This window comes from Danio rerio, chromosome 3, assembly GCF_052040795.2.
Source record: "Danio rerio strain M-AB ecotype USA chromosome 3, GRCz13ab, whole genome shotgun sequence".
NCBI classification, from domain to species: Eukaryota; Metazoa; Chordata; class Actinopteri; order Cypriniformes; family Danionidae; genus Danio; species Danio rerio.
In genome coordinates this window covers 5,817,501-5,842,872 of record NC_141023.1, presented here as the reverse complement: position 1 = coordinate 5,842,872, position 25,372 = coordinate 5,817,501, and the positions used below count along the sequence as shown (strand labels likewise).

Below are 25,372 nucleotides of genomic sequence, written 5' to 3'. Positions count from 1 at the left end.
CCAGAAATGTAGACAGGGGTATGTATCCACAATGAGCCTGTCTTGTCAAATATTCTAGTAACATGATCTCATGATCTGCTCTAGGAAAAACATTTATTGTTTTTATTATTATTATTTTTTTAATGTTGTTGTCAATTTGAAAACCGATGCAACACCAATCAAAAATATCGTTACAAATGAATTGATTTTTATAAAATACACAATATATAGTTTTAAAATGTTGAGCACTATTAAACATAAAACAATTAAGTTGTCCCAAAAAACAATTAAGAATTGTGTTGTTTCAACAAATTGTAAATACATTGTCATGTTTCGAGTGTATCACAGTTTCCATGATATAATAAAGCAAGACAAAACCTTTTTAGCACTGATAATTTTAAGCAAGAATTATTGTTAGTGATTTTGTACCCATAATAACTGATCATAGCAGAACAGCAAATCCTCATATTATAATGATTTCTAAAGGAACATTTCAGCTTTAAATCACAGCAATAAAATAAATTTGAAGCTAAGTTCAATAAGAAGACGGATATTTAAAATCATAATCATATTTCACAGTTTTTCTGTATTTTTGATTCTTGGTGAGCAGATTCAAATTATTTTATGACAGTAAAAAGTCTGTTTCCAAACTTTTGACTGGTAGTTTATATCTCAGAGTGTTTATGCTAAAATGATCTACGTCTTTTGGATTTAATAAAACGAGTCCTCCATTTCTGTGGACAGATTATATGGCATGGGCGAGTGTGGTTGTGTTTCTGCAGATACAGTGGACACTTATGGATTTGACCTGGGCGTTTAACAAATCAGGTACAGTAATGATCATCATCTTTTTGTATCCCTGTATTTCCAACACAATCTCACGGCAATTCGTAACTTTTTCTTTTAGTAGCTAATTCGTACGAATTCGTATGATCTAATTCATACATTTTAGTACGATTTGCTCATCCCCCAAGGAGGGTTGTGTTTAGGGGTGGGGTTTGGTGCCACGCCTCCTTTTCAAAATCGTACAATTTCGTAAGACTGAACTCATACGAATTCGTACGAATTAGCCACTAAACTGGCAAAACGTAAAATACTTTTTTTTTAAAAAAAAAATAATAAAATATGTTTTCTCGTGAGATCAGGCTGGTATTTCTGCAATGAAGTCACCCCAGTGCACAGAAAATAATGGTAACACTTTACTTGAAGGGGTGTTCATTAGACTGTTATGAAGCCTTTATAATAATGTCATGCATGTGAATAAGATTTTATGCATGCAAACTAAGATTAAATGAAATGCAAAGATGACATTATTTGTTATGACTTGACATAAACATCTCAACCTATTTTTGTCTGTCGTGACAACCTGACTTTACAGAGAAAGCAAAACTTGTCATAAACCCATCCTGAAGCCATTATAAATGTCATGAATTTCATAAGAGCGTGATTAATCATTAACTACAGTGGTACAAGCTGTTTTTTGTGTCATTGAAATGTCATTAAATATTAATGACACTGTAAAAAATGATTTGACAGAGTAATGACGCATTTATTGAGACTTTTTAATGACAAATACTGTTTGTTCCACTGAAATGTGATCCGAATAACATTTATGACACAATTACAATGACAATCATGTTTATGACAGATTTATAACAAGTTATGTTTTCTTGGTAATGTCAAGCTGTCCTGACAATCAATGTCATCTTTGCATGTATAATGTCATAGGTGAGCAAATGACACCTAATAAGAGTTGTTACAAGCATGCATAAAATCTCATTTATATTCATGTCATGGTTTCTAAAAGTTTCTTACCTTCTGCTAAAGTGTTTCCAAATAAATAAAACGAACATCCTGAACAAATGCTACTTCTGCAATTCAATAAAAGCTTAATAGAGCATTTCAGGTTTCTTTATTATTTATTTTTTACATGTTGAAATGTTCCATCACTGAAATTGTTATTAATACAGATTATAATTATGGCTTTGTCACTAGTTTAGCAAGCTTTTGATCTCCCAAACTATTTCAATCTCTGCTTGTGTTTCCTGTATATCAGTTGGTCGTCACAGCAGATTTGTGTATCTGTTTGGATCAGTCGGTGTTGTTTTACTCACCTCTTCAACACTGACACTGAACATATGTGAGTTCAATCCCTCCATTATTACTTCAGATATATCAATGGTGGATAGCATACAATTACATTGGTAATGATAATCTATCCAGTGATATCTCTCTTCATTGTTGATTTCTCAGTGAATGGCGAGCGTGTGCTGGGAGATCTGAGAATTGTTCTCTTTGCATCTGAAAGTGTCTTCGCTTCAGCTCTGCTGGTTTTACAGATAGCTGCACCTGGTGAGTCTGAGCTGACTGTGTTTTTATTACAGGATTTGTGTAATGTCCGTGGCTGTTCCCTTTTTGTGTGTTGTCATAAATAAAAAAAAACATAGAGATTTAGTGAAAATCTCTGTTTCAGTTACTCTGAACCTATTCAACTCTATGCTGATATTCTATTTACAGAAATCATAATGAGAATGTTTAAGTATCTGTGTGCAATTTTTTTTTTTTACATCTAACTCTTCTATTCAGTTCTGTTCCATTCTGTTCTGTTCTACTGCATTATAATTTGTTCTACTGTATTCTGTTCTTTTAGGCCCCGTTTACACTAATGCGTTTTCATTTTAAAACGCATAAGTTTTGCTATAGTTTCGCCATCCACACTACGCTGAATTTTTCGAGTGCCGAAAACAGATCATTTTGGAAACGCTGAAGAGGCCATTCAGGCATATATAAGCATCATCTTCACTGTATGCATATTCATACCACGATGCAGCCTAACATTATGCTGCCTCCTCTTCATTCATTTTCAGTGAAAATACGAAACATGCCCTCTCTTTTGCTGAATATCAGTTTTAATAATTAATAATGGCCATTATAACACTATAACGTACAATAAGTTTATACATTATAGGAAATAAAAACAAACAATTACTCAATGTGCAGAATGTACATGATTCCATTAATTATTAACTTATCTCTGCGCTCAGCAAAAACATGTTGACTGAGAACAAGTACTAGATTAAAAAGACCAAAGTCGGGGAACATGTCGTTAGATAAAGACAACAAGATGAAATATAGCTGCAAGCAGCAATTAAGGGGCCAAGCACTATTGGCCATAAGGTGGCGCTGCTCCAGACGTTTTTGAGTACTTTCAGGGCATGGGGTTGAAGATGCATACCATGTTTTGTAATGATATGTAAATGTGTTGGTAAAATATAGCATTTTTGGCCAAAAATCGAAATGGGCGACGCCCAAAATGGCTGACCTGTGAAAATCAGACATCATTCGACTCGGCATGCTCTGCCGGATGTAATGCGACCAGTTTCATGAGTTTCGGACAAAAGGTTGAGACGTTACAAGCCAAAAAGCAAGTTTTTAGTATCTCCGGACCACTAGGGGGCAGTGCGCCGAAACTCCGCCATTAACCTTAGACCCTAGTTGTCATAACACACACCAAGTTTAGTGTGAATCGGTGAATGCGTTACAGAGATATCGCCTCAAGTCCATTTTCGCAAATTCTACGTTAAATTAGTTCGCAAGTTAAACAAAAACGGTTGGTCTCATCAACTTGAATTCCATAACTTTTGGTTGGCATGGTCTGTAGATCATGTGATTCAATTTTGGTGAAAATCGGAGACACGGCCTAGGACGAGTTCGATCAAATATGTTTTTCGAAAAATTTAAAATAGCGCGAAAAAATTCATGACGGAAAATGACGTCATATGGTGCGTTTGAATCGGACTGAGCCAAGGAGTCAGAGGAAAAAAGAATTTTGATTGTAGCCCATTCGGTTCAAAAGTTATGATGATAAACTTACATGAAAGTTTGGACAAGTAGTGGCGCTAGAGAGTTTGATTTTGAGACTTCATATTTGGTCTGATTAATGTTAATACTGTCCTCTATCATTGTGCCAAATTATATAACTTTCCCGCATACGCCTATATGGGCTGCCATTCAAATCTGGCGGAAGAAACGGAAGAAGAAGGAAGAATAATAATAATAGGAACGCTAACGGATCCAATAGGTGCCTACGCACCTGCGGTGCTTGGCCCCTAATGAAATATCACGTTTAGCAAATATAGCGAGATTAGATCCAGCAGGAGATCCTTGATGAACACTCCGAGCACAGCTCTCATCTGGCTAGATATCTGCAGCGCATGCCAGAAAGTGTGTGTGTAGTCACGTGATGTGCGTTTTCAGTGTTTTGGTGTGGACGGAGAGCTGTTCAGAAACACTGGGTGAAACCAATGCTAGTGTGGACGCGGATAGTTTTCATTCTAAAATGCCGTATTAACACTAAAACGCACTAGTTTAAACGGGGCCTTATTCTATTGTTTTCTGTGCTGCTGTGTTCTATTCTTTTTCTTTTTTTTGCTCTGTTCTATTCTATTATGTCGTGTTCTATTCTTTTGTTTCCTTCTATTCTTTGTTCTATTCCATTCTGTTCTATTTTATTCTATTCTTTTCTGTTTGTCTATCCTGCTCTATTGTATTCTATCCTGCTCTATTGTATTCTATTCTGTTCTATTGTATTCTATTCTGTTCTATTGTTTTCCGTTCTACTCTTTTCTGTTCGGTTCTATTCTTCTTTTGTTTTTCTTCTATTCTGTTTTATTGTATTCTATTATTTTCTGTTCGATTCTATGCTTCTCTTTGACAAGACAAACATAGGATTGTAACAATGTTCTATTCTGTACTTACCTGATATATTGTATTCTATGCTTTTGTTTTCTATTGTTTTCTAGTCTATTGTTCTTTTCTTTTCTGTTCTATTCAATTCTGTTCTGTTCTTTTGTTCTGTTCTATTGTATTCTGTTCCATTCTATTCTATCCTGTTCTATTGTATTATATTCTTTTGTTCTGTTCCATTGTACTGTGTTCTATTTTGTTCTACTCGTATTTGATTTATTCTATTCTTTTCTTTTCTGTTTTATTCTATTCTGTTCCATTATTTTGTTTAACTGTATTCTATTTTTTCTTGTCTGTTGTTTTTTTATTCTGTTCTATTGTGTTGTTTTTTGCTCTTTTCTGTTCTTTTTCTTTTACTTTATTCAATTTAGTTTTATTGTATTATGTTTTTTTTTTTTTTTTTGGTTCTCCTATTCGATTGTGTACAATTGCCAACTATCAACATTTTTTTAAGTCATCTGATAAGTTTGTCAAACTAAATAACATTAAATAATTCAAGAAAAAGTCTCCTTCCACAGTAGATTTGAAATCTCTCTCTTATACCTTCATTACACACTACTTTTTAAGTAAATGATGATTTAGTTTTCGTAATATCTAACATTTGACAAAAGTTTAAATGGAAAAATATTTGGTTGTAAAATTGACAGCATAATTCTGTATTTCTTTAATCCCAGAATGAGCTGTAACTGTTTCAACTTGTTTTCACACAACATTAATCCATTTGATTAGATTACAGACTAAAAGTGAGCGTGCACTTATATTTGTAACATTTAGATTGAAATGTGACTGTCATTCATTTGCTCATGTAAATACCTCATTTATCATTAAGTCTAATGTGTGTCTTCTTTCTGTTTCAGGCGAGGCTTGTGAATTTAGAGGATGTCATATGCCTTCCAAGATAATTCTGGGTACCGTGATTGTTGGGTCAAAGATATTGTCGTTATTGAAACTATGTAATGTCATTAACTTTAATTAAGGCACAATCTCTGGGCTAATGTCATAACAAAACGTTCGAGGTTACAGAAGTAACCCTTCGTTCCCCGAGGAGGGGAACGGAAGTGCCATAGAGTGGATGAAATCCACGAATGGAGGAGGATTCGGTTCAGAAGCCGCTTGTCTGAAAGAGTATTGAACGGGCCAATGAATGCAATGAATTGGCAGTGTAAGCTTGCACAGGTGTACTTCATTGCCAATTATCCCAGCATATAAGCACACCTGGAGCGAGCTTCCTTTTAAGCTGAAGAGACTTTCAAACAGCTAAGGGACAGTCATTATGGCGACGGAGTATGGCACTTCCGTTCCCCTCCTCGGGGAACGAAGGGTTACTTCTGTAACCTCGAACGTTCCCCTTCGGTTGGGGAACTTCAGTGCCATAGAGTGGATGAAATCCACGAATGGGAGAAGTATGGAAAGCGCCATAATGACTGCACCTTACCAACGCCCCCGATGAGGGGATTGTCAAGCAAGCGTGACGCACCCACATCATGGGAGGCGCGGTCCTCCAACGTGTCCCTGGCCCTAATTTATCCTTTTTTTTTATATTTATATTTAATTGACCCTCTAATCGATATCAACGCGACCAGCAGAGCTGTCTTCAGGGACAGAAAGATAGAGTCGAGGATCGAAGGGATCTGACGCGGCTTGTGTAGCGAGGGCGAGATCCTAAGAGGGCATGAGAGGGGGCGAGGTGAATTAATTCGCTTAGCGCCCCTGAGGAACCGGATGATGAGGTTATGAGAGTGGAGATGGCAGCCACGTTACCTTGAGTGTGGAGGGCGACAGCCTGCTCTCCAGCTTCTCTTGGCGTAAAGAAAGCACAACGCTTATCTGGCAAATTACGGGGGTCTTCTCTGCGAGAGAGACACCATTCAGTGAATAGACTCCACTTCAGGGCATAGGCGCGCTCGGGGAGGGGGCTCTAGCCCGAGTGACGGTATTAGCCACCGCAATCGGAGGTTACCTAAGTCTTCCTCGCGTCTAATGACCCCCAAAGATCGGCGAGGGTGCCAGATGGTGCCCTGTCCCTGAGAGAGTAGGTGCTCTCTCGAAGGGACTGCCAGGGAAGGGCTATCGCGAGGGAGAGCTCTGACATCCAGGTCCGGTTGAGCCAGAGGGGCCCAACCAGCAACCTGTTCCTCGTCCTCCCTGACCTTGCACAGTAACTGCGCGAGCAGGCTCACTGGGGGAAACGCGTATTTGCGCATGCCCCGAGGCCAGCTGTAAGCCAGTGCATCCGTGCCGAGAGCACTCGGTCAGGGAAAGAACAACTGGCAATGAGCGATCTCGGGGGAAGCAACAGATCGATCTGGGCTTCCCTGAATCGCGCCCATATCATCTGAACAGACTCGGGGTGGAGTCTCCATTCTCCAGGACGTAAGGCTGCCGTGAGAGCGCATCGGCTGCACGGTTGAGCTTGCCTGAAAATCAATGGCGTGCAGCGAATTCAGCCGCGGATGTCTCCAGAGGAGCAGACGGCGGGCGAGCTGAGACATGCGGCGAGAGCGCATACCCCCCATACGGCTGATATACGCCACCGCCGCCGTACTGTCCGTCCTGACCAGCACGTGTTGCCGCTCCAGCACCGGAAAAAAACGGTGGAGAGCGAGGAACACTGCTAACAGCTCCAGGCGATATGCCAGGGCGCGGCGACACAGCGCAGTAACAGAGACTCGGTGTGCGCGCGCATGCCATGCGCGTCTGTGGACTCGATCGTGAAGCCAGTGTTGAAGTGGCCTCATATAGAGTAATGCGAGTGGCATGAAGCGGCTGCAGATGCCATATGCCCCAGGAGCCTCTGAAATAGTTTCAGTGGGACCACTATTTTACTGTCGAGCTCTCTCAGACAGTACAGCATCAGCTGAGCGCGCTCTCCAGAGAGGCGCGCTGCCATGGTGACCGAGTCCAGCTCCAGCCCGAGAGAAGAGATCCTCTGCACGGTTGCGAGTTTGCTCTTTTCTCGGTTGACCTGAAACCCCAACAGGTGGAAGTGCCGGAGCACTTTGTCTCTGTGCATAATCAACTGCTCCGAGAGAGGGCAAAAATCAGCCAGTCGTCAAGAAATTGAGTATGCAGATGCCCGCGAGCCGAAGGGGCGCTAAGGCACCCTCCGCGGGCTTGGTGAGGACCCACGGAGACAGAGAGAGCCCGAAGGGGAGGGCTTTGTATTGCCAAGCTCGACCATCAACGCAAACCGCAGAAACTGACGGTGGCGAGGAAGAGTGGAGACATGGAAATACGCGTCCATCAGGTCTAATGCTGCAGACCAACCCAGAGGACGAACGCACCGGCTTCTGCGTGAGCATTCTGAACGGCAGCTTGTGCAGACAGCGGTTCAAAACGCGCAGATCTAGGATTGGCCGTGACCCACCGTTCTTTTTGGGCACGATGAAGTGTGGGCTGTAAAACCCGCTCTCCATCTCGGCTGGAGGGAGCAGCTCGATTGCATCCTTCGCCAGGAGGACAGCAATCTCCTCTCGCAAGACAGGGGCGGACAGGGGGCTGACCCTGGTGAATACACACCGTGACTTGGGGGGCCATTTCGCGAACTGAATCGCATAGCCGAGTCTGATTGTGCGTATGAGCCACCGCGAAGAGCTGGCCCGCGCTAACCAGGCAGGCAGAGCTCCCGCTAATGGACTCATCGCTACAATCGCTGACGTACCAGCAGTGGGGCAGCGCGGAGTGGGTGTGCTGATCCGGGAAGCTCGCGGGTCCCACGGAAAAGCTGTAGGTGAGATATTTGCTCTCACTCCGAACCCGAGCTCCGGAGGGGAGGCTCGAGGGGTGGGAGAAAGGAGACCGTCCTCCCAGCGCTCGTGAGCCACTGGCGAAACGCACCGAATCTGCAAGCTAGAAAGCATAGCGTCCCAGACTGGCAGATTTCGGGCTGTCACATCTGGGGAAGTGAAAAGTGCCCTTTCATAATGTTTTCATGGCAGTAAAAAGTGCCGTTGGAAATGGGGCCCCGCCCTCCAGCGGGGAAAGAGCAAGTTCCCTCTTCTCCAGATGGCCTGTCCCAGGGACGCTTCGCGGTCCGTTGACAGACTTAACGGCGTTCTGGGCAGGGGGGCTGCCTGCTTCCGAGGTGCCCGACGCGCTCGCTTCGCCATAGGCGTGTGCGGGGGCGGAGCAGCTCTCGTAGGCGGGCGCCTTCGGCGAGGAGCAGGTATGAATGGCACGGTGGGCGGAGCGGGCTACGGACCGCCGATAAGACATCACCCACCAACTGCTCTCTCACCGCCTTGAATTCCTGGGTGAATTCACAGACGGTGTCGCCGAACATGGCTTGGGATATGGGGAAGTCAAGAAAGCGGACTTTGTCGACTTCGCGCAGCCAGGGGTGGCGCTCCTGGATCACTAATGTGGACATCGTCCTCCCCAACACACAGGCAGCGGACTCAGTAGTCCGAAGAGCTAAGTCGGCGGCGGTGCGAAGCTCGTAAGCCTGGGTTGGACCCACCCTCGTGCAGCTCGGCCAGCGCCTGCGCTAGGTAGCGCTGGTAGGTGGCTATCGCATGCAAGGCGGAAGCAGCCTGGCCCGCAGCTATGTAAGCTCTAGCTCCAAGGGAGGTAGATAACTTACAGGCTTTGGATGGGAGACGAGGCGGACCCCGCCAAGAAGAGGCGCCGTGCGGATTTACCGCCATTGCGCACTCAACCTGAGGAATCACCACACACCCCCTGGCTGTTCCACCGTCAAGAGTGGTTAGGGTGGAGGGACACGCAGCATGAGCAGAAAAAAAGTGCTTTACAAGACCGCGTGAGCCTACTGTGCACCTCCGGGAAGAAGGGAACGCCCCTCTAGTCGGTCCGGCCGCGGAGCTGGGGGATAAACCATCTCCAACCCACGGCCGAAGCAGCCCGGGAAAGCACGGCTAACATGTCCGTTTCAGGATCCGTAGTGACAGCGCTCACCAGCCCGAAGGGGGCGAGCGGGTCTGGATCATCATCGGACAATGAAAGCCCACCCTCCGATGCCGCGGTGGACGTCTGGTCTCCGGTGTCATCGGGCGTAAGGGCTACCATCTGTTAGACGGATCGCTTCCCCCGCCCGAAGCTTGGATGGAGCGATTAGAGGAGCGGGAGGTCCGCGGGCCCGTGGGCGACGGATTATCTCTCGCTGAAACCCTCAGATCTGCCCGAGTGCCCGCTGCAGAGCAGGGGACAACTGGGGTGGTTCGCCCTTTTGCAAAGGCTAGCCGCGATCTTTACTGCGCAACAGTCATGGCATCGCAATGACGACATGAACTGCCCGCGAGCAGCGCATTAACATGCTGGACCCCCCAGACATGCAACGCAGTGCTCATGCCCATCATCCGAGGACAGGAAACCACCGCATCCAGAAACGCACAGTCGGAGCGCCGTCCTGAAAAGGACGTGCTGCACGACTGTGTTGCTCTTTCTGTGAAGTTTGCAACTTTATACGCACCGCTCTGGAGGACCGGACCCAAAGAACGCCAGGCAAGGGAGAAACCCAGCTCGACCGTCTGCCACTGCGTGTACACACTCTGGACCGGGAGAATGCTCTCGTTCGCTCAGAATCGCTGGTCACAGCAGGAGGAACCCTCATCGACTCGATCAGAAAGTCTCTGAAGCGAAAAGGATGGCGTCTGCTCGCTCCAGGTGTGCTTATATGCTGGGATAATTGGCAATGAAGTACACCTGTGCAAGCTTACGCTGCCAATTCATTGCATTCATTGGCCCGTTCAATACTCTTTCAGACAAGCGGCTTCTGAACCGAATCCTCCCATTTCGTGGATTCAATCAATCCACTCTATGGCACTGAAGTTCCCCAACCGAAGGGGAACCTCATTCATCTATAGGCAAATCACCACATAGGCTCAGGACTACTGCGGCAAACCTGTCAACTACCACAATGCGTAGTTACATCAACAAATGCCAGTGAAAACTGTACTGTGCCAAAAGGAAGCCCTATGTTAACAGTGTCCAGAGGCGTTATCGACTTCTTTGGGCTCAGAGGCACCTGGAATGGACCATCACACAGTAGAAATGTGTACTGTGGTCAGATGAATCAGTATTTCTGGTAATTTCTGGGAGAAATGGACACCGTTTGCTGCGTACCAAAAGGATCATCCAGACTGTTACCAGCAAAGTTTAAAAACCAGGGTCTGTGATGGTATGGGTTTGTGTCACGCCCATGCATGTTTTAACAAGACAGTGCAGAACCACATTCTGCACACATTACAAAGTCCTGACTGCGGAGGAAGAGGATACAGGTACTTGACTGGTCTGCCTGCAGTCCCGACCTGTCTCCAATAGAGAATGTGTGGTGCATTTTGAAGCACAAAATGCAACAATGTGGACACTGTACTCTTGCCCACATTATAAATCGCGATGTTCATGTGTAATTAGACACTGAACATTTTAAGTTTACTTGCCTCATTCATGTGTCAAATTCACTTAATTCGCAAATGAAATTTACTTCACTATAGACCTTTTTCATGGCTGCTGCATGGAGGGCGCCATAGCGACCAGCGTTTTCCGGTAGAATGCGAAAAACTTCCGTTTACAGTGTTTTCAACTGGTAATTTGCGCTCCGAAAATGGGTTTCAATAACGTTTTAAATAGATAACAGAGCGTTTTTGTGACACACAACTTAGAAATGTGTGTGTTAAAGCCGTTATAATCTGTCACATGTGGTTCAAGAAATACGAGAAAAACGTTCTCCGACTGTAGTTCACGTGTTTGCCGTCAGAAATAGTGTGTGTGTGCGTTCCCGGCCTGTCAGCTGTTAGCTCAGCGCAGAGAGAGAGAAAACCAGAGTACTGGCATGAAACTTAACAGGTATGAAAGTCGTGCAATTTACAAAAATGAGCATTAAAAGTCTGTTATTGATGCTCTGCTGGCTGATTTGCTGTTCATTCTAATCGCGAGCCGTTTGTGTTTTATTTCGTGTGTTGTTTTTACCACGGTTTGTGTTTTTCTGTCATTTTGAAATGACACTAGCCTATATTTTCGTGTGTGTGTCAAACATTTTGGTGAACTACATTTGTTTGGGCTGGTTATATATTTGAAATAAAGAGAAAATGTTGACTTTAGCGATGACGAGGCTTCATTTAAACTGCAGAAGATGCTGCCTGACAACGAGGGGAAAACGCCTCACAGCAGCTGTTTTCCATCCTATTAGATCGCATTTCTTTAAATGATCAGTCCAGGAGATGCTGCTGATGGACAACAGTATTAGTTCAAAGAGGATAAAAGCAGGTAAAATAGATTAAAACTATCGTTTCAAAGCTGTCCAAATGTGACTGTTTACACGCATCAGCTGCCGACCGGAAGTTCTTCGCATTCACCTAGCGCATACACGCAAAGCATACTGGGTAATTTTGTGTTCCAAGAAAAAGGTCTATAGACATGGATTCATGTCATGAGCTTTTTTTAAATGTGTTGCAAGAGCCAGAATTGCTATATGTGTTTTTTTTTTAAATAAATTGATTATGAGAAACACATTAAATAAATAATGTTTGTTGTATTGTCTGCAATGAAATACAAGTCAAAGTTAGTTTAGAAATCATTACTTTCTTTTTATATTTGTGTTTTCCATACTGTCCCAACATTTTCTAATATGTGGTTGAATGATACAGTAATCAAAGACAACATAGAGATAAAAGAAGAAGAAAAAAGAAGAAAAAAACTCACTCCTGAGCCCCTTCTTCTGTTTTAAAGACTGCAAAAGACAAATATGACACAATTAAATTTAAATATCAGCATTTTTTTGGTTTTAACAAAAACAGAATTCTGATTAACAACTGCTTAAATACCACAATGATGTGTAACTGTTATTTTTACTGCAATATATTACACCATAATATATTATCTTATTGTTTGAAACTTTTAAAGACTTGTGGAAAGACCCTGAGTGTTTTTTTTAACCCTATAAGTCCCCCAAAAAATTCAACTTTTTTGGAAATTAGATGTTTATTAAACCATGTAGCAAATAAACAAATTTTTGCCATATATATATTCTGAGATACACATATCCCTGCTGAAAAATCCAGCTTAAACCAGCCTAGGCTGGTTGGCTGGTTTTAGCTGGTCAACCAGGCTGGTTTTAGAGGGGTTTTGGCCACTTCCAGGCTGGTTTCCAGCCATTTCCAGCCTGGTCTTAGCTGGTCAGGCTGGGAGATGACCAGCTAAAACCAGCTTGACCAGCCTAGCCAGGCTGGGAGCCCAGCCAAAACCAGCTATGTCCAGCTTAAACCAGGCTGGTCAAGCTGGTTTTAGCTGGATTTAGCTGGTCATTTTCCAGCCTGACCAGCTAAGACCAGGCTGGAAATGGCTGGAAACAGCCTGAAAATGGCCAAAACCCCTCTAAAACCAGCCTGGTCGACCAGCTAAAACCAGCCAAGGCTGGTTTAAGCTGGATTTTTTAGCAGGGATATTTGATACATCAGGTGTTTAATTTTAATGACAAAAAAAATATTTTGCCCTTGACATTTTGACAACAGAAAACATTTTAGGCAGTTTTTCCCCTTTTTTTTTACCTGTTACCTTTTATCAAATCATATATAACAAGTTTTTAAACAAAGTATTGATCGGGTTGATATTATATCGGTCTTAGAAACCTGTGTTTCAAATATGATACGTGCGGCTCTATAGGGTTAAATACATTTTTTAGAGAAAGTTAAAAAATATTTTATACATTTGTAATTTTGTTGCTAACCATTCGATCTTTGTTAGTTTTTGCATATTAAACATATTGAGTATGGACAAAATTTGTGATATTACATTGTTATTAACGGTATGTTATGTATCTGCCAAGTATAAGCTAATAAAACTGCTATGACAACAAACAAAAATACTAATTATAGATTTAATTTGACATCTGTCTGAATAATGTATCTAGAAATAAAGCAAATATGACTGTGTATTCCCTATATATCAATGAGTGTAAAAGATTCTCTTGCTTAGCACTATACATTTTTATACTACAAATATCAAAGTGTTATACCACATGCATGATACTACTAAATAAAGTATACACATTACTACCTTACAAACTAAACATCAACATGTTTTTGTTACGAGGCTGAATAGATAATTAACATAGTTGTTATTATCGTTAATAATCTCAGTTACTACTCTGTTAGCCACAAGTAAGACTTTGTGTTCGCTTCAGTGTACTGTATTTAATTACTTTAATTAAGATAGCTGTGAGTGAATAAATACTGATTTAAAGAGCTGTTATTAGGAAAACCGCCGGTTTTACCATATCTGGAGGGTCGAGTGTTTGTGGTGAAATCTGTGCGCGTGCCCGTTACCAATGGAAACCAGCGCCGCTTTTCCTCGATGCATCAGCTGATCAGTAATTAATTAATTAAATCTTCATTTCCACTGGAGATCTTCAGTTTCTTTTACTTGTCTTGATGGCGTGGATTTAGACACACATTAAATTCTGAGTGTGTTTTTGTGTTCTGAACAGACCAAAAGAGCTTTAGCGTTGATTCATCTCTTAGTCCGAGTATAGTTGAAGAATCTGTTAGTCCGAGTCAAATACATTAATGTAAAGTGACTCTGTAAATGAGTCCACACGAATACATGAGCTGTTATTGTTTACGAATGAGTATGCTTTCATACGAGCTGTTTATGAATCACTTTGTCCTCCACCGGTTTGAAACCCGTGTGCCTCCTTGACGCGCTTCCTGTTTACAACAGAGCATCGTGGGTAATGTAGTTCAGTGATTTACAGCTTCAGTTTCTGTTCTGAGGTAAGGAATCGTTGTTTTCCCATTTATTTCTTTGTTTTATGTTTGTTTAGTGTAACAAAAGTTGTTTGTTTTGTCTGTATTTTCCTTCCCTGCTGAAAAATCCAGCTTAGACCAGCCTAAGCTGGTTGGCTGGTTTTAGCTGGTCAACCAGGCTGGTTTTAGAGGGGTTTTGGCCACTTCCAGGCTGGCTCCCAGCCATTTCCAGCCTGGTCTTAGCTGGTCAGGCTGGGAGATGACCAGCTAAAACTAGCTTTACCAGCCTAGCCAAGCTGGGAGTCCAGCCAAAACCAGCTATATCCAGCTTATACCAGGCTGGTCAAGCTGGTTTTAGCTGGATTTTGCTGGTCATTTTCCAGACTGACCAGCTAAGACCAGGCTGGAAATGGCTGGAAACCAGCCTGGAAGTGGCCAAAACCCCTCTAAAACCAGCCAACCAGCCTAGGCTGGTTTAAGCTGGATTTTTCAGCAGGGTTTTGTGTATGTATTTGTTTGTGTGTCTGTGGGTGATTGTGCGGGTCTGTTTGTGTACGTATTTGTCTGTGTGTGTCACTGTGTTTATTTGTGTGCTTGTATGAGTCAATATTTTAAACTTTAGTTGATGTGTAATGTAGCTGTGTAAACATAAACAACATCTCTAAGTGTAAGACGCTCAAAATTCAATGCAATAAGTGAGTTACAGAGTTAGCTTAGCAAAGCCTACAGCAAACGAAGTTTGGGGACTACTAAAAAATACATCAGGGTTAGTGAGATCACAAACGCTTCAGGCAGGGCCGGCCTGTAGCATAGGCAAATGCTAAGGGCGCTGTACATCCAGGGGGGCACGCTACATGAGCGCAGTTAAGTTGCTTTTGTTTTCAATATTTCTGACACATTCAGTGATTGACGGCAATTACTCAAAAACCTCTTACCCTAAAAGATCTTAAGCGTGTTTCCTACAAAAAGACAAGGCTGGTTATGTTTCACAGCTGTCTTTTTCTTTTTTTTCCACTCGACATTACGACCACTGCTCCGTTTAAGCCCTCGCAATATGCATTTAGCCGAGAGAGCTCGCGCTGAGTTGTTGCTAGAGCGGATACGTTTGCGGCCGGAAGTTGACGCAAATTATTTCTATTATTTATTAAATTTCTTATTTGTTGTATTTTATTAACGTCTACCCCCACCACAACCCTTAACCCAACCGTCACAGTAATGTAAAAACTGTAGTTGTACCGAGTATTAGTTATGTTATCTATTAAATTACCCAATAAAATGTATTTTTTAACGCCTACCCCAAACCCAACCCTAAATCCAACCATCACAGTACTGTAAAAATATTAATTATTGTTATACAATGTCATAAAAAAATGCTGCTTTATTAATGTGCATATCGCACTTCCGGCCGGACGCATATCCGATCTAAACTTTACCCTCAGTAAGGGACTGTCGAAAAAGTGCTTAATTTTTTCGTTTTTTTTTTTTTTTCGTCCTGCGTGTTTTATTTTAAACACAACAAATTTTCTCTTAAATGAGCACAAACAGTTACTAAAGTAGTAGTTTGCTATGTATTCTATCATTTGAAGCTATTTGTTGTCCCATATTTTTTACATCCCAACGTTGACAGATATGACATAACATTGCTAATCAACAAATAGCTATAGTACTATCTGTTAGTCAGCTAATGTTATGGATGGGCATAGATGTTAAGGAAAATAGTAATAGTAATGGAACTACCCCCATCATTCCTTCCTCAAGCAAATGTGAAAATATTAGATCTATTCAGCAATAATGTTAACTGCATTGGCATATTTATCTGACGTTTTCCCAGCTTGTAGTAGTCGATCAAAAAGCTATTTAGTTTGTTATGACTATACACTAGCAGTGGAATTTACTGCGATGAGACAGGGCGCTACCTGAAATCTTGCCTATGTAACAGAGGCCAGCCAGTGTGTGCTGTGCAGGTAAACCTCACTCCTCTAACCTCAAAAGGTGCTCTAGCGACAGACGCTAGAGGCCATGGTCTTTAGCCTCCTTGGTAGAGCAACTGACTCCCATGCGGAAGGTTGCCGGTTCGATACCAGCTCGGAGCGGGTTGGGTGGCGTAGGATCGGCGGGGTTACACCTAGGGGGCCAAATTGGTTAGGTCCGGGTCTGGCTTCAGGTTATGCAAATTCTCCACGCGCATACACCCTGCGCAGCGAAGGGGTGAGGCCTGAGGTCAGTGTTGCCAGATTGGGCAGTTTTGAATTTTTTTTGCGGGTAGTGTAAAATTGGGTGGTTTTGTAACGGCGTGCCTGCCAGCCCCGGTCTTAATTTTTAAACCTGTTATGATACCCCATAGAGATGCTATTAAAAATAGTCAATTAAAATACCATCAGTTAAATAGACTTTGCCCTTCTTTTAGTTGCTCAAGCGTAAAACAAGGCGAAAAGCCGTTTACTCGCACGTGCACACAGGATCGGCAGGCTAGCGCAGAAGCTCCATTGAATATACTGGGGTAAAATAAACGCTCGTATTATAAAGACATGACAGGGGAAATGTAATTTAATGCAGTGCTTTATGTACAATCTGAGACCCACTTTATATCAGATATCACTCAGCCAGTGGAGATCGCTGAATTTTAAAGAAAACAGACCTTAAATGCACCGTATTTTGCATTGGCCTACAGTTCACCGGAAGCGCTTAACCCAGGTTACTGACAAATTTAAGTCCTTTAGCATATTTCCGCACATACCCTATTCATATTTGTCCGTCAAACCGTTGTGAACACCCAGAATCTTCACAAGCGCTGCATTGTCTCTCTATGTGGCCCCTTTCTGTGCGTTCTACATCACAAATAACAAACTCGCCAAAGCATTTCATATTACTTGTACGTAAAAGACACTTGTCAGATTGTCATCATTGGCTCTCTCTTTCTCTCTCTCTCTCTCTCTCTCTCTCTCTCTCTCTCTGTGTGTGTGCGTGTGCCTGTGCGTGCGTTTGTGCAAGCATGCGTACGTGTGCGTGTGTTTATGTCTATCTATTTGTCTGTTCATAGCTGTGTCTCTAGCCCGAGGTAACACAAGATAACCTGTTACACACCGGCCAACCAGTGGCGTAGCGGCCTTATAGGCTGTTGCCGTCTAGTGGTGACTTAAAGAGGGTGGTGTTCCTTACAATACATTACAGCAGGGGGTGTCCAAACTACGGGCTTTTTATAAATACTAATAGAATCTGGCCCGCTATACAGAAATGAATGTAATTCAATAAATAACCACCGGGTGTCGCTATTACATGCCTTCAATTAGGCAGCAGTTCCCGTTATGAAGTAAAACGAACCGAACAAACTAAAGGAAACATAATTGATAATCACGTTTTGGCAAGCCATGGCACAACCAAGAAAAAGGAAAATCAACAGTGAGTGCAGGAAATTTCAGTCACGTTAGGTCAAACAATATTTCTTCACAGAGGTCAGTGGAATATGTGTCTGTTTAATTTGCCAGGAATCAGTTGCAGTAATAAAGGAATATAATATTAAAAGACATTATGAAAAAAAACATCAGGCCTTCAGCTTTTACACTGGTGGCGAATGATATCAAAAAGTAAAACAATTAGCAGCTGCCCTGTCAGCTCAACAACAGCTGTTTTTTCGTGCTAATAAAGTGCAAGAAAAAATTCTATGCTGGCTAGTTATTATGAGGTGGTTCAACTAATTGCACAGCACAGAAAATTATATGAAATATTATTTGTAATATATATATATATATATATATATATATATATATATATTTTTTTTTTTTTTTTTTTTTTTTTTCCCAGAGATGGGTTGCGGCTGAAAGGGCATCCGCTGCGTTAAAAACGTGCTGTATAAGTTGGCGGTTCATTCCGCTGTGGCGACAATGGCCCTTGGCGCAAAAAGTTTGGACACCCCTGCATTACAGTTACTACAGACACATGTTAATATGTGACTGTCAATCAATTTGGTGGGCGGGGAAACCGCACTCCTGTGTCACATTGTAGTCAGCAGCAAAATGCGAGGGATTTAAATGCTATTTTAACGTTAGTAAAAACAATAAATAAAATAAAAACATTTTTAAAAAGAGACTTATGTTTCTATCAGCCCAATATGACAGTGGACACACTATACCTACACACAGCTCTGCGCAAACAGCTCACAAAAGATGATTTTCATCATAGAGGCCCTTTAAGAAAACCAAGCAAGCAAAATATTGGAAAATTTGTAATGAATAAATAAATTGTGTGAATGTTTATTATCGATTCCTCCTAGTTGTTTTTATTTTTTATTTTTCTGTTATTTATTCAGACATAGACTTTTCAAGGTCTACTGTTATAGCCAGGCCCGGATTGGCTAATCGGGAGGACCGGGAGAATTCCCGGTGGGCCGGTCCGTTTTTTTGGCTGCTAGGGCTGGTGTCCCTAGCTCCAGAATCGGTTGCTCTCAGCAGTCACACTTTTTAAAAATAATTTATTTATTTACTTGACCACAGCCTTCTTATTCATTATTTTACCGAAGCTCTGCTCTTTTTATCTATTTTCTCGTAGCCTCGTGAGCTGGATGCAGGTTATTGATGATATAACTAGATAAGTCACCATTCAACGTATAGCTGTTTGTTACAGTGGTTAGTACGTTAGATTATAACGCGGCCAACCTGGGTTCGGTCATTGTCTGAGTAACAATTGTTTTTTTTTTTTTCATGTTTATTGTTAAGACATAATACTGTAAGGGTTGTTGAACATTTGAAGTTCTAAAAGTGCTGTTTTCTCAAAAAAAGATGTGATAGTGTAATTAGAAACTGAATTGGAAATAACCTTATTTTAATATAGTCAGTGGTGAACTGAGGTGGGCCGGTCTGAGGCTTGAAACTCCAGGGCTGAAAAAGAGTCCCACTCCGGCCCTGGTTATAGCAGTTAGAAAATAATAATAAAAAATACACATGAAATTAAATTGCTTTACAGCATAATAAAAGTGTAATTCTGTTAGACATAGCATAACTTTTTTAAATATTTGTTGCATCATAAAAGCCTTTTGAGATTCAAGATGTGGTTTGAATCTCCTGTGCTGCTTTGTTTTCATGTACATATTTAGATTACATTACAACATTTTACATATTCTCAAAAACATTTAAAAATGATCATTTATATATATATATATATATATATATATATATATATATATATATATATATATATATATATATATATATACACACAGTTGAAGTCAGAATTATTCGCCCCCCTTTAATTTTTTCTTCTTTTTTAAATATTTCCCAAATGATGTTGAATAGAGCAAGGAAATTTTCACAGTATGTCAGATAATATTTTTTCTTCTGGAGAAGGTCTTATTTGTTTTATTTCGGCTAGAATAAAAGGAGTTTTTAATTTTTTTAACAAATATTTAAAGGACAAAATTATTAGCCCCTTTAAGCTATATATATATATATATATATATATAATTTTTTTAAGTCCACATAACAAACCATCCTTATACAATAACTTGCCTAATTACCCTAACCTGCCTAGTTAACCTAATTAACCTAGTTAAGCCTTAATAATGTCACTTTAAGCTGTACAGAAGTGTCTTGATAAATATCTAGTCAAATAATATTTACTGTAATCATGACAGATAAAATAAATCAGTTATTAGAGATGAGTTACTAAAACTATTATGTTTAGAAATGTGCTGAAAAAATCTGCTCTCCGTTAAACAGAAATTGGGGAAAAACATAAACAAGGGGGCTAATAATTCTGCCTTCAACTGTATTCCATTATTAAGTCACGAGGCGTTATTTATACATATTCATTTGATTGCTTATTGCTTCATATATTATTAATATTATTATTATTATATGAATTATAAATGTCTATAACCGTCGTTATTTGCTTATATTGATTTAGTTCTGTTGTTTTGGTTCCATTTGTTGATTCATTTCTAAGTTCCTCGAAGTGTCTGATGTATTTCACGCATTCACGTTTAACATCTCTATACCACTTATTTTTGAAACCAATGAAAAGTAATCAGTTGACGACATATGCTATAGCGTTTTTGCACTCGGACCAGTTGTTTTTAACTTTTCCCACAGCGTTTATTAAGCAGTTAGCAGCAAGAAAAGTTTTTTCTTTTTTTTTTTGCCACATTTTAGGTGTTTACCTTGCCATCAAACTGGCGACGCCCCTAACAGGTAGATGGAATTTTTCATTTCACTTCATCGCCAAGCACTTGCTGCGCAAGGGTATCTTATCTTTCCTTGGGACTTTGTTGTTTCTACAATCAGCGCTTTCTAAAAAGAAACATCTGCTGTTTTCTGTTACTTTGGAAGAGTTTAATCGTGTTTTATAGAAAATGTTTAAACAGGTTTAACTCGTTTTGAAAGCAAGGGAACAATAATGAAAGTGAAAGCAGATCTGTGGACGTACGCCTGCATCGTCTCACATTGTCCGAATTAATTTTGTGTTGGCCTGTTAATTAAAAATGGACTTGCATAAAAACTTGTTCGTGACAGCTCTATTGATGAGCTGCAGCTGTAATGGTAAGTAGGCTATCTAAAACTGCAGCCGGTCTGTGTGAATAACAACAACGATTGTTGATTGGATTTGTTATACTTTTTGATACAACCCACATTTTCTTTCAAAATCTTCACAGGGTTTTTAGTGAAGGGTCCATCTGGTCCACTGGTTGCTCTTCTGGGGTCATCCGTGGTTTTGCCCTGTTATGTTAACGAATCTTTACCTGTGAAAGAACTAAAAGTGATCTGGATAAGATCAAATCTGAATACTTTAGTGCATGTTTTTCAAGACGGCGAGAGTCGACCAGATGCCCAGTATCAGGATTATTATCAAAGAGCTCATTTCTTTACTGAGGAGATTCAGCATGGGAACTTTTCTCTCCGCCTGGATGATATGAGAGCTGAAGATAAAGGCTTTTACCGATGTAAAGTGTACACTGAGCAGGAATCTGACGAAACACTGGTTCAAATTAAAGCAGTCGGTGAGTAAAAATCGTGTTTTTTATTTATTTATTTTTATTTTTTTACGCGATTTCACTTTGCTAAATGTTTATACTCATATATAGGCCTGTTTGAAGCAACTAATTAGTAGTACTTATTTATCTGTTGTTGCTATGGTAACACAACAACTAATATAAACAAATGACCGAATAGTTTTCCACAACTATAGAGTAAATTATACTACAATACACCACAGTTTACTGTAGTAAAAAGTGAAGTAGTAATCACTGTTTATCAGTTCACTATGTTTGAAACACTCTAGCATTCATTAACAAAGAGTTATAGTGTACAGTATGAACACTTTACTGTAGCATGGTTCAAAACACTGTGGTATTTACTATAAACTCCTGAGACTCAAAGAAAAAAAAGGTCTTTTTTTGTTGTTGTTTTTTTCTTCTGTGATTTCCTACGTCCTTTGGGTAATTTTTTTTTTTTTTTTTGAGTTCTGAGTTTTTATGTTTTGTTTTTATTTCAAATTTTACAGCATGTCCACTAGCTGTAGTGGCTACAGAACCATTTTAGTTTGAAACGACCCCCAAACTCAGACAACAAATCTGTACAGGATATGACTGTAAAGGGATATTAATCCAGTATTATAATGTAACAAAAACTAAACAAAAGCCATTTTTTCCTTTTGTATTGAAATTCTCCTGCTGAAAAATCCAGCTTAAACCAGCCTATAGGCTGGTAAGCTGGTTTTAGCTGGTCGACCAGGCTGGTTTTAGAGGGGTTTTGACTACTTCCAGGCTCGTTTTCAGCCATTTGCAGCCTGGTCTTAGCTAGTCAGACGGGAAAATGACCAGCTAAATCCAGCTAAAACCAGCTTGACCAGGCTGGTTTAAGCTGGACATAGCTGGTTTTGGCTGGGCTCTCAGCCTGCCTGGTCAAGCTGGTTTTAGCTGGTCATCTCCCAATTCCCAGCTAAGACCAGGCTGGAAAAGGCTGGAAACCAGTCTGGAAATGGCCAAAACCCCTCTAAAACCAGCCAACCAGCATAGGCTGGTTTAAGCTGTTTTTTTCAGTAGGGTCCTGAAACAGTTTAGTCTGATCGAGAACTGAACTGAAAAAACAAACAAAAAACAAAGGAAGAAATGTGTTAATCCTAAACAAACTCAACATAAAAGTTATTTAAAACGGATGGTCATTCTCTAATTGTCTGATTGTCAGAATATAAGCCAGAGTCTCCCTCAACTATCTTATAAAGAGTCCTCTCTGCTTCAGTTCTGCACCCTACAACATGCAGTCATTAATTACATTAAGATGGTCCTGGTGTCCTCTATAGTGGACATTTAAAAAAGGATGATGAAACACAAACAAGTTAACAGCTTTGAAAGCTAAACGTATTGTTCCTGACACTTTAATAAACAAATATATATGCAATAATAATAGTAAAAAAAAAAAACATTTTAAAAGCTACATTACATACCCCTGCTGAAAAAACAGCTTAAACCAGCCTAGGCTGGTTGGCTGGTTTTAGCTGGACAACCAGGCTGATTTTAGAGGGTTTTTTGGCCTTATCTTTGTTTTAGCTGGTCATCTCCCTGCCTGACCAGCTAGGACCAGGCTGGAAACAAGCCTAGAAGTGGCCAAAACCCCTCTAAATCCATCCTGGTTCACCAGCCAACCAGCCTAGGCTGGTTTAAGCTGTTTTCTTCAGTAGGGACCTCTCTCCTTCCCATAAAATGTGCTCGTTTGTGTGCCGGCCATTTTGGATGTGGCAGTGCCAGCCAATCAAATGATATATCACTAGAAACCCAGGATGGTATCTGAACAGTACAACAGGACTTGACAGAGAAGCTCAAAAAAAAAATAAATTCTTTAAAACACTGTCCACTACAGAGGACAGGCGGGGTCTCAGGAGGATACATGACAGTAGTGTTTTTATTAATTCATCTGTGTGCTTTCAGAGTATTTGAGTGTGTCAGGATCTGCTAATCCAGTTTCTGCGTCTGTGGGTGAAGACGTCACTCTTAACTGCTCGGTAAAGTCTCACGTCCCTCCTGAAGAGATTGAACAGGTCTCATGGAGGAAAACAGATAAAAACCTCCAGCTTCTGCTTTTTGAGAAGAACACTGTGAGTCCTGGAGATGAGCGATACAGAGAGCGTGTGGAGTTTTTCTCCTCTGAAATCTCCAAAGGAAACTTCTCTGTCCGACTGAGGAGCATCAGAACTGAAGATGCAGGAGTTTACATGTGTCTCGTCAAGACCGGAAACTTTTCAGCCAGTGCACTTGCAGTACTGGAGAAACTGGGTGAGTCAAGAAAACTACTTTACAAGTGTAAACCGCATAAATCTCACACCACTAATGTGGTATGTGTCTAAACTTAAAGGAATAATTAACCCCCAACCAAAGTGGTTCTAAACCATTGACTTTAAGAGGATATTTTGAAGAATGTAAGTAAGAAAGTAACCATTGACTTCCATGATAGGAAAAACAAAAACCACGAAAGTTCCAACTTTCATAAAAATATCGGGTTCAACAGAAGAAAAAGTCAGGTTTGTAACAAGAATATGGAGAGTAAATGATGGCAGAATTTTCAGTTTTGAGTGAACTATCCCTTTAATTCATCTGATTAGCGATGGTGTTTATAAGATCCACAGAAATGTGTTTAGCATCTTGCATTGGTTGTATTTGTGATGTAGAGACAGGTTGAATAACTAGGTTTGTAGCATGGCTCGCTAAAATACTTGATTCCCATTGGTTCGGAATACTTGATTCTGATTGGCTCTCTAAAATACTTGTTTCTGATTGGTCAGTCATGTCATTCCAAAGTATAGTAGGATATCAAATAATAAAACAAACACATCCTCCGGGTACTTTGAATCACCTTGATCACTATCTGTCACTGCTGTTCTTGACTGTTTTGTATAGGGCTATATTAGTCTTAATAATAATTCAAAATGCGATGTACATATGCGTAGCCAAATTCACATGCGTGAAACCAGATTTGTGTACATAAAATATTTATTAACAAAAACAATTTTTGTGCACAAAATGAAAATACACATTCATGACACAAATGCAAAACCTCATTCACAAATGTGAAGCAGTGTTTGAATATTTAAATTTGTCACACACTAATTTGCATACCAGTGACGTCATCATGTAGTATCTGACAAGTGTTATCCTGTCATGCCTCTACTCTCTGAGGTGCCATGTATTATACTATATTAAAAAATTACATCCAGATGCACAATAAATAGGTTCTTATTAACACATTACTTTGCGTGATGCGTAATCACAACTCAAAACTACATCTTTATGTAGTATTCGAAATAATTAATATATTCTCAAATTGACTGGCCATCTAAAAAATAATTTGAAATGTGTCCATTTAGATTTGTATGAAAAATATTGTTGACTATTTGTAAAAGTAATACAAACACTTTTTGGTAACTTATTTTTTTATTTTTAATATAACTCTGATAATGAACAGTTACATTCTTTTAAACAGTCACAGCTTGTGTACTTACTCTTTTTAACTTGTGAAATTAACACATTTGTGAAAGTGACAACAATTATAGCACTATTGGAATTTATTGCTACCTAAATGACCAACAATTATACATGTTAACAAATATCAGCAAGTTATGAAACAATCTGAGCTAGCAATTTACTCTACTGAGTGAAGCCTGCAGCCACTGCTCTTGAGTCACTTTTTTAAAATTGCTAAAAGTAGCCAAATGAAGGTTAACAATTGCTGAAAGTAGCCAAATGAAGGTTAAAAAATGCTAAAAGTAGCCAAATGAAGGTTAACAAATGCTTAAAGTAGCCAAATGAAGGTTAACAAATGCTTAAAGTAGCCAAATGAAGGTTAAAAATAGCTGAAAGTAGCCAAATGAAGTTTAAAAATGGCTAAAAGAAGCCAAATGAAGGTTAACAATCGCTGAAAGTAGCCAAATGAAGGTTAAAAATGGCCAAATGAAGGTTAAAAATG

The 25,372-nt window shown here is 40.4% G+C and overlaps 2 protein-coding genes and 1 long non-coding RNA gene across 5 annotated transcripts in view; 2 read left to right on the top strand and 1 right to left on the bottom strand.

Moving 5' to 3' along the window:
- Positions 1-5,979, top strand: part of LOC100333752 (uncharacterized) — a 31,974-nt gene extending 25,995 nt beyond the window's left edge. For 2 of the 3 annotated variants that reach the window (XM_087243579.1, XM_087243580.1), the window contains exons 12-15: positions 724-807; positions 2,036-2,119; positions 2,233-2,331; positions 5,583-5,979. In XM_087243579.1, coding sequence (XP_087099705.1) covers positions 724-807; positions 2,036-2,119; positions 2,233-2,331; positions 5,583-5,701 — 386 coding nt within the window. In that variant the 3' untranslated portion in view covers positions 5,702-5,979. Of the gene's footprint in view, positions 1-723; positions 808-2,035; positions 2,120-2,232; positions 2,332-5,582 lie in introns of those variants that run through there. The other variant, XR_015480189.1, reaches the window with a different exon arrangement.
- LOC141381116 (uncharacterized) overlaps positions 1-14,369 on the bottom strand; it is a 34,358-nt gene extending 19,989 nt beyond the window's left edge. Inside the window, exons 1-2 of the long non-coding RNA XR_015480336.1 lie at positions 13,955-14,369; positions 12,385-12,412 (exon numbers count right to left, since the gene is read on the bottom strand). This is a non-coding gene — a long non-coding RNA (uncharacterized LOC141381116). The remainder of the gene's footprint in view (positions 1-12,384; positions 12,413-13,954) is intronic.
- Positions 14,370-20,277: 5,908 nt separating this feature from the next.
- The window catches only part of LOC101885088 (uncharacterized), a 34,293-nt gene continuing 29,198 nt past the window's right edge, over positions 20,278-25,372 (top strand). The window contains exons 1-3 of the mRNA XM_087243578.1: positions 20,278-20,956; positions 21,070-21,414; positions 23,341-23,685. Coding sequence (XP_087099704.1) covers positions 20,899-20,956; positions 21,070-21,414; positions 23,341-23,685 — 748 coding nt within the window. The 5' untranslated portion in view covers positions 20,278-20,898. The remainder of the gene's footprint in view (positions 20,957-21,069; positions 21,415-23,340; positions 23,686-25,372) is intronic.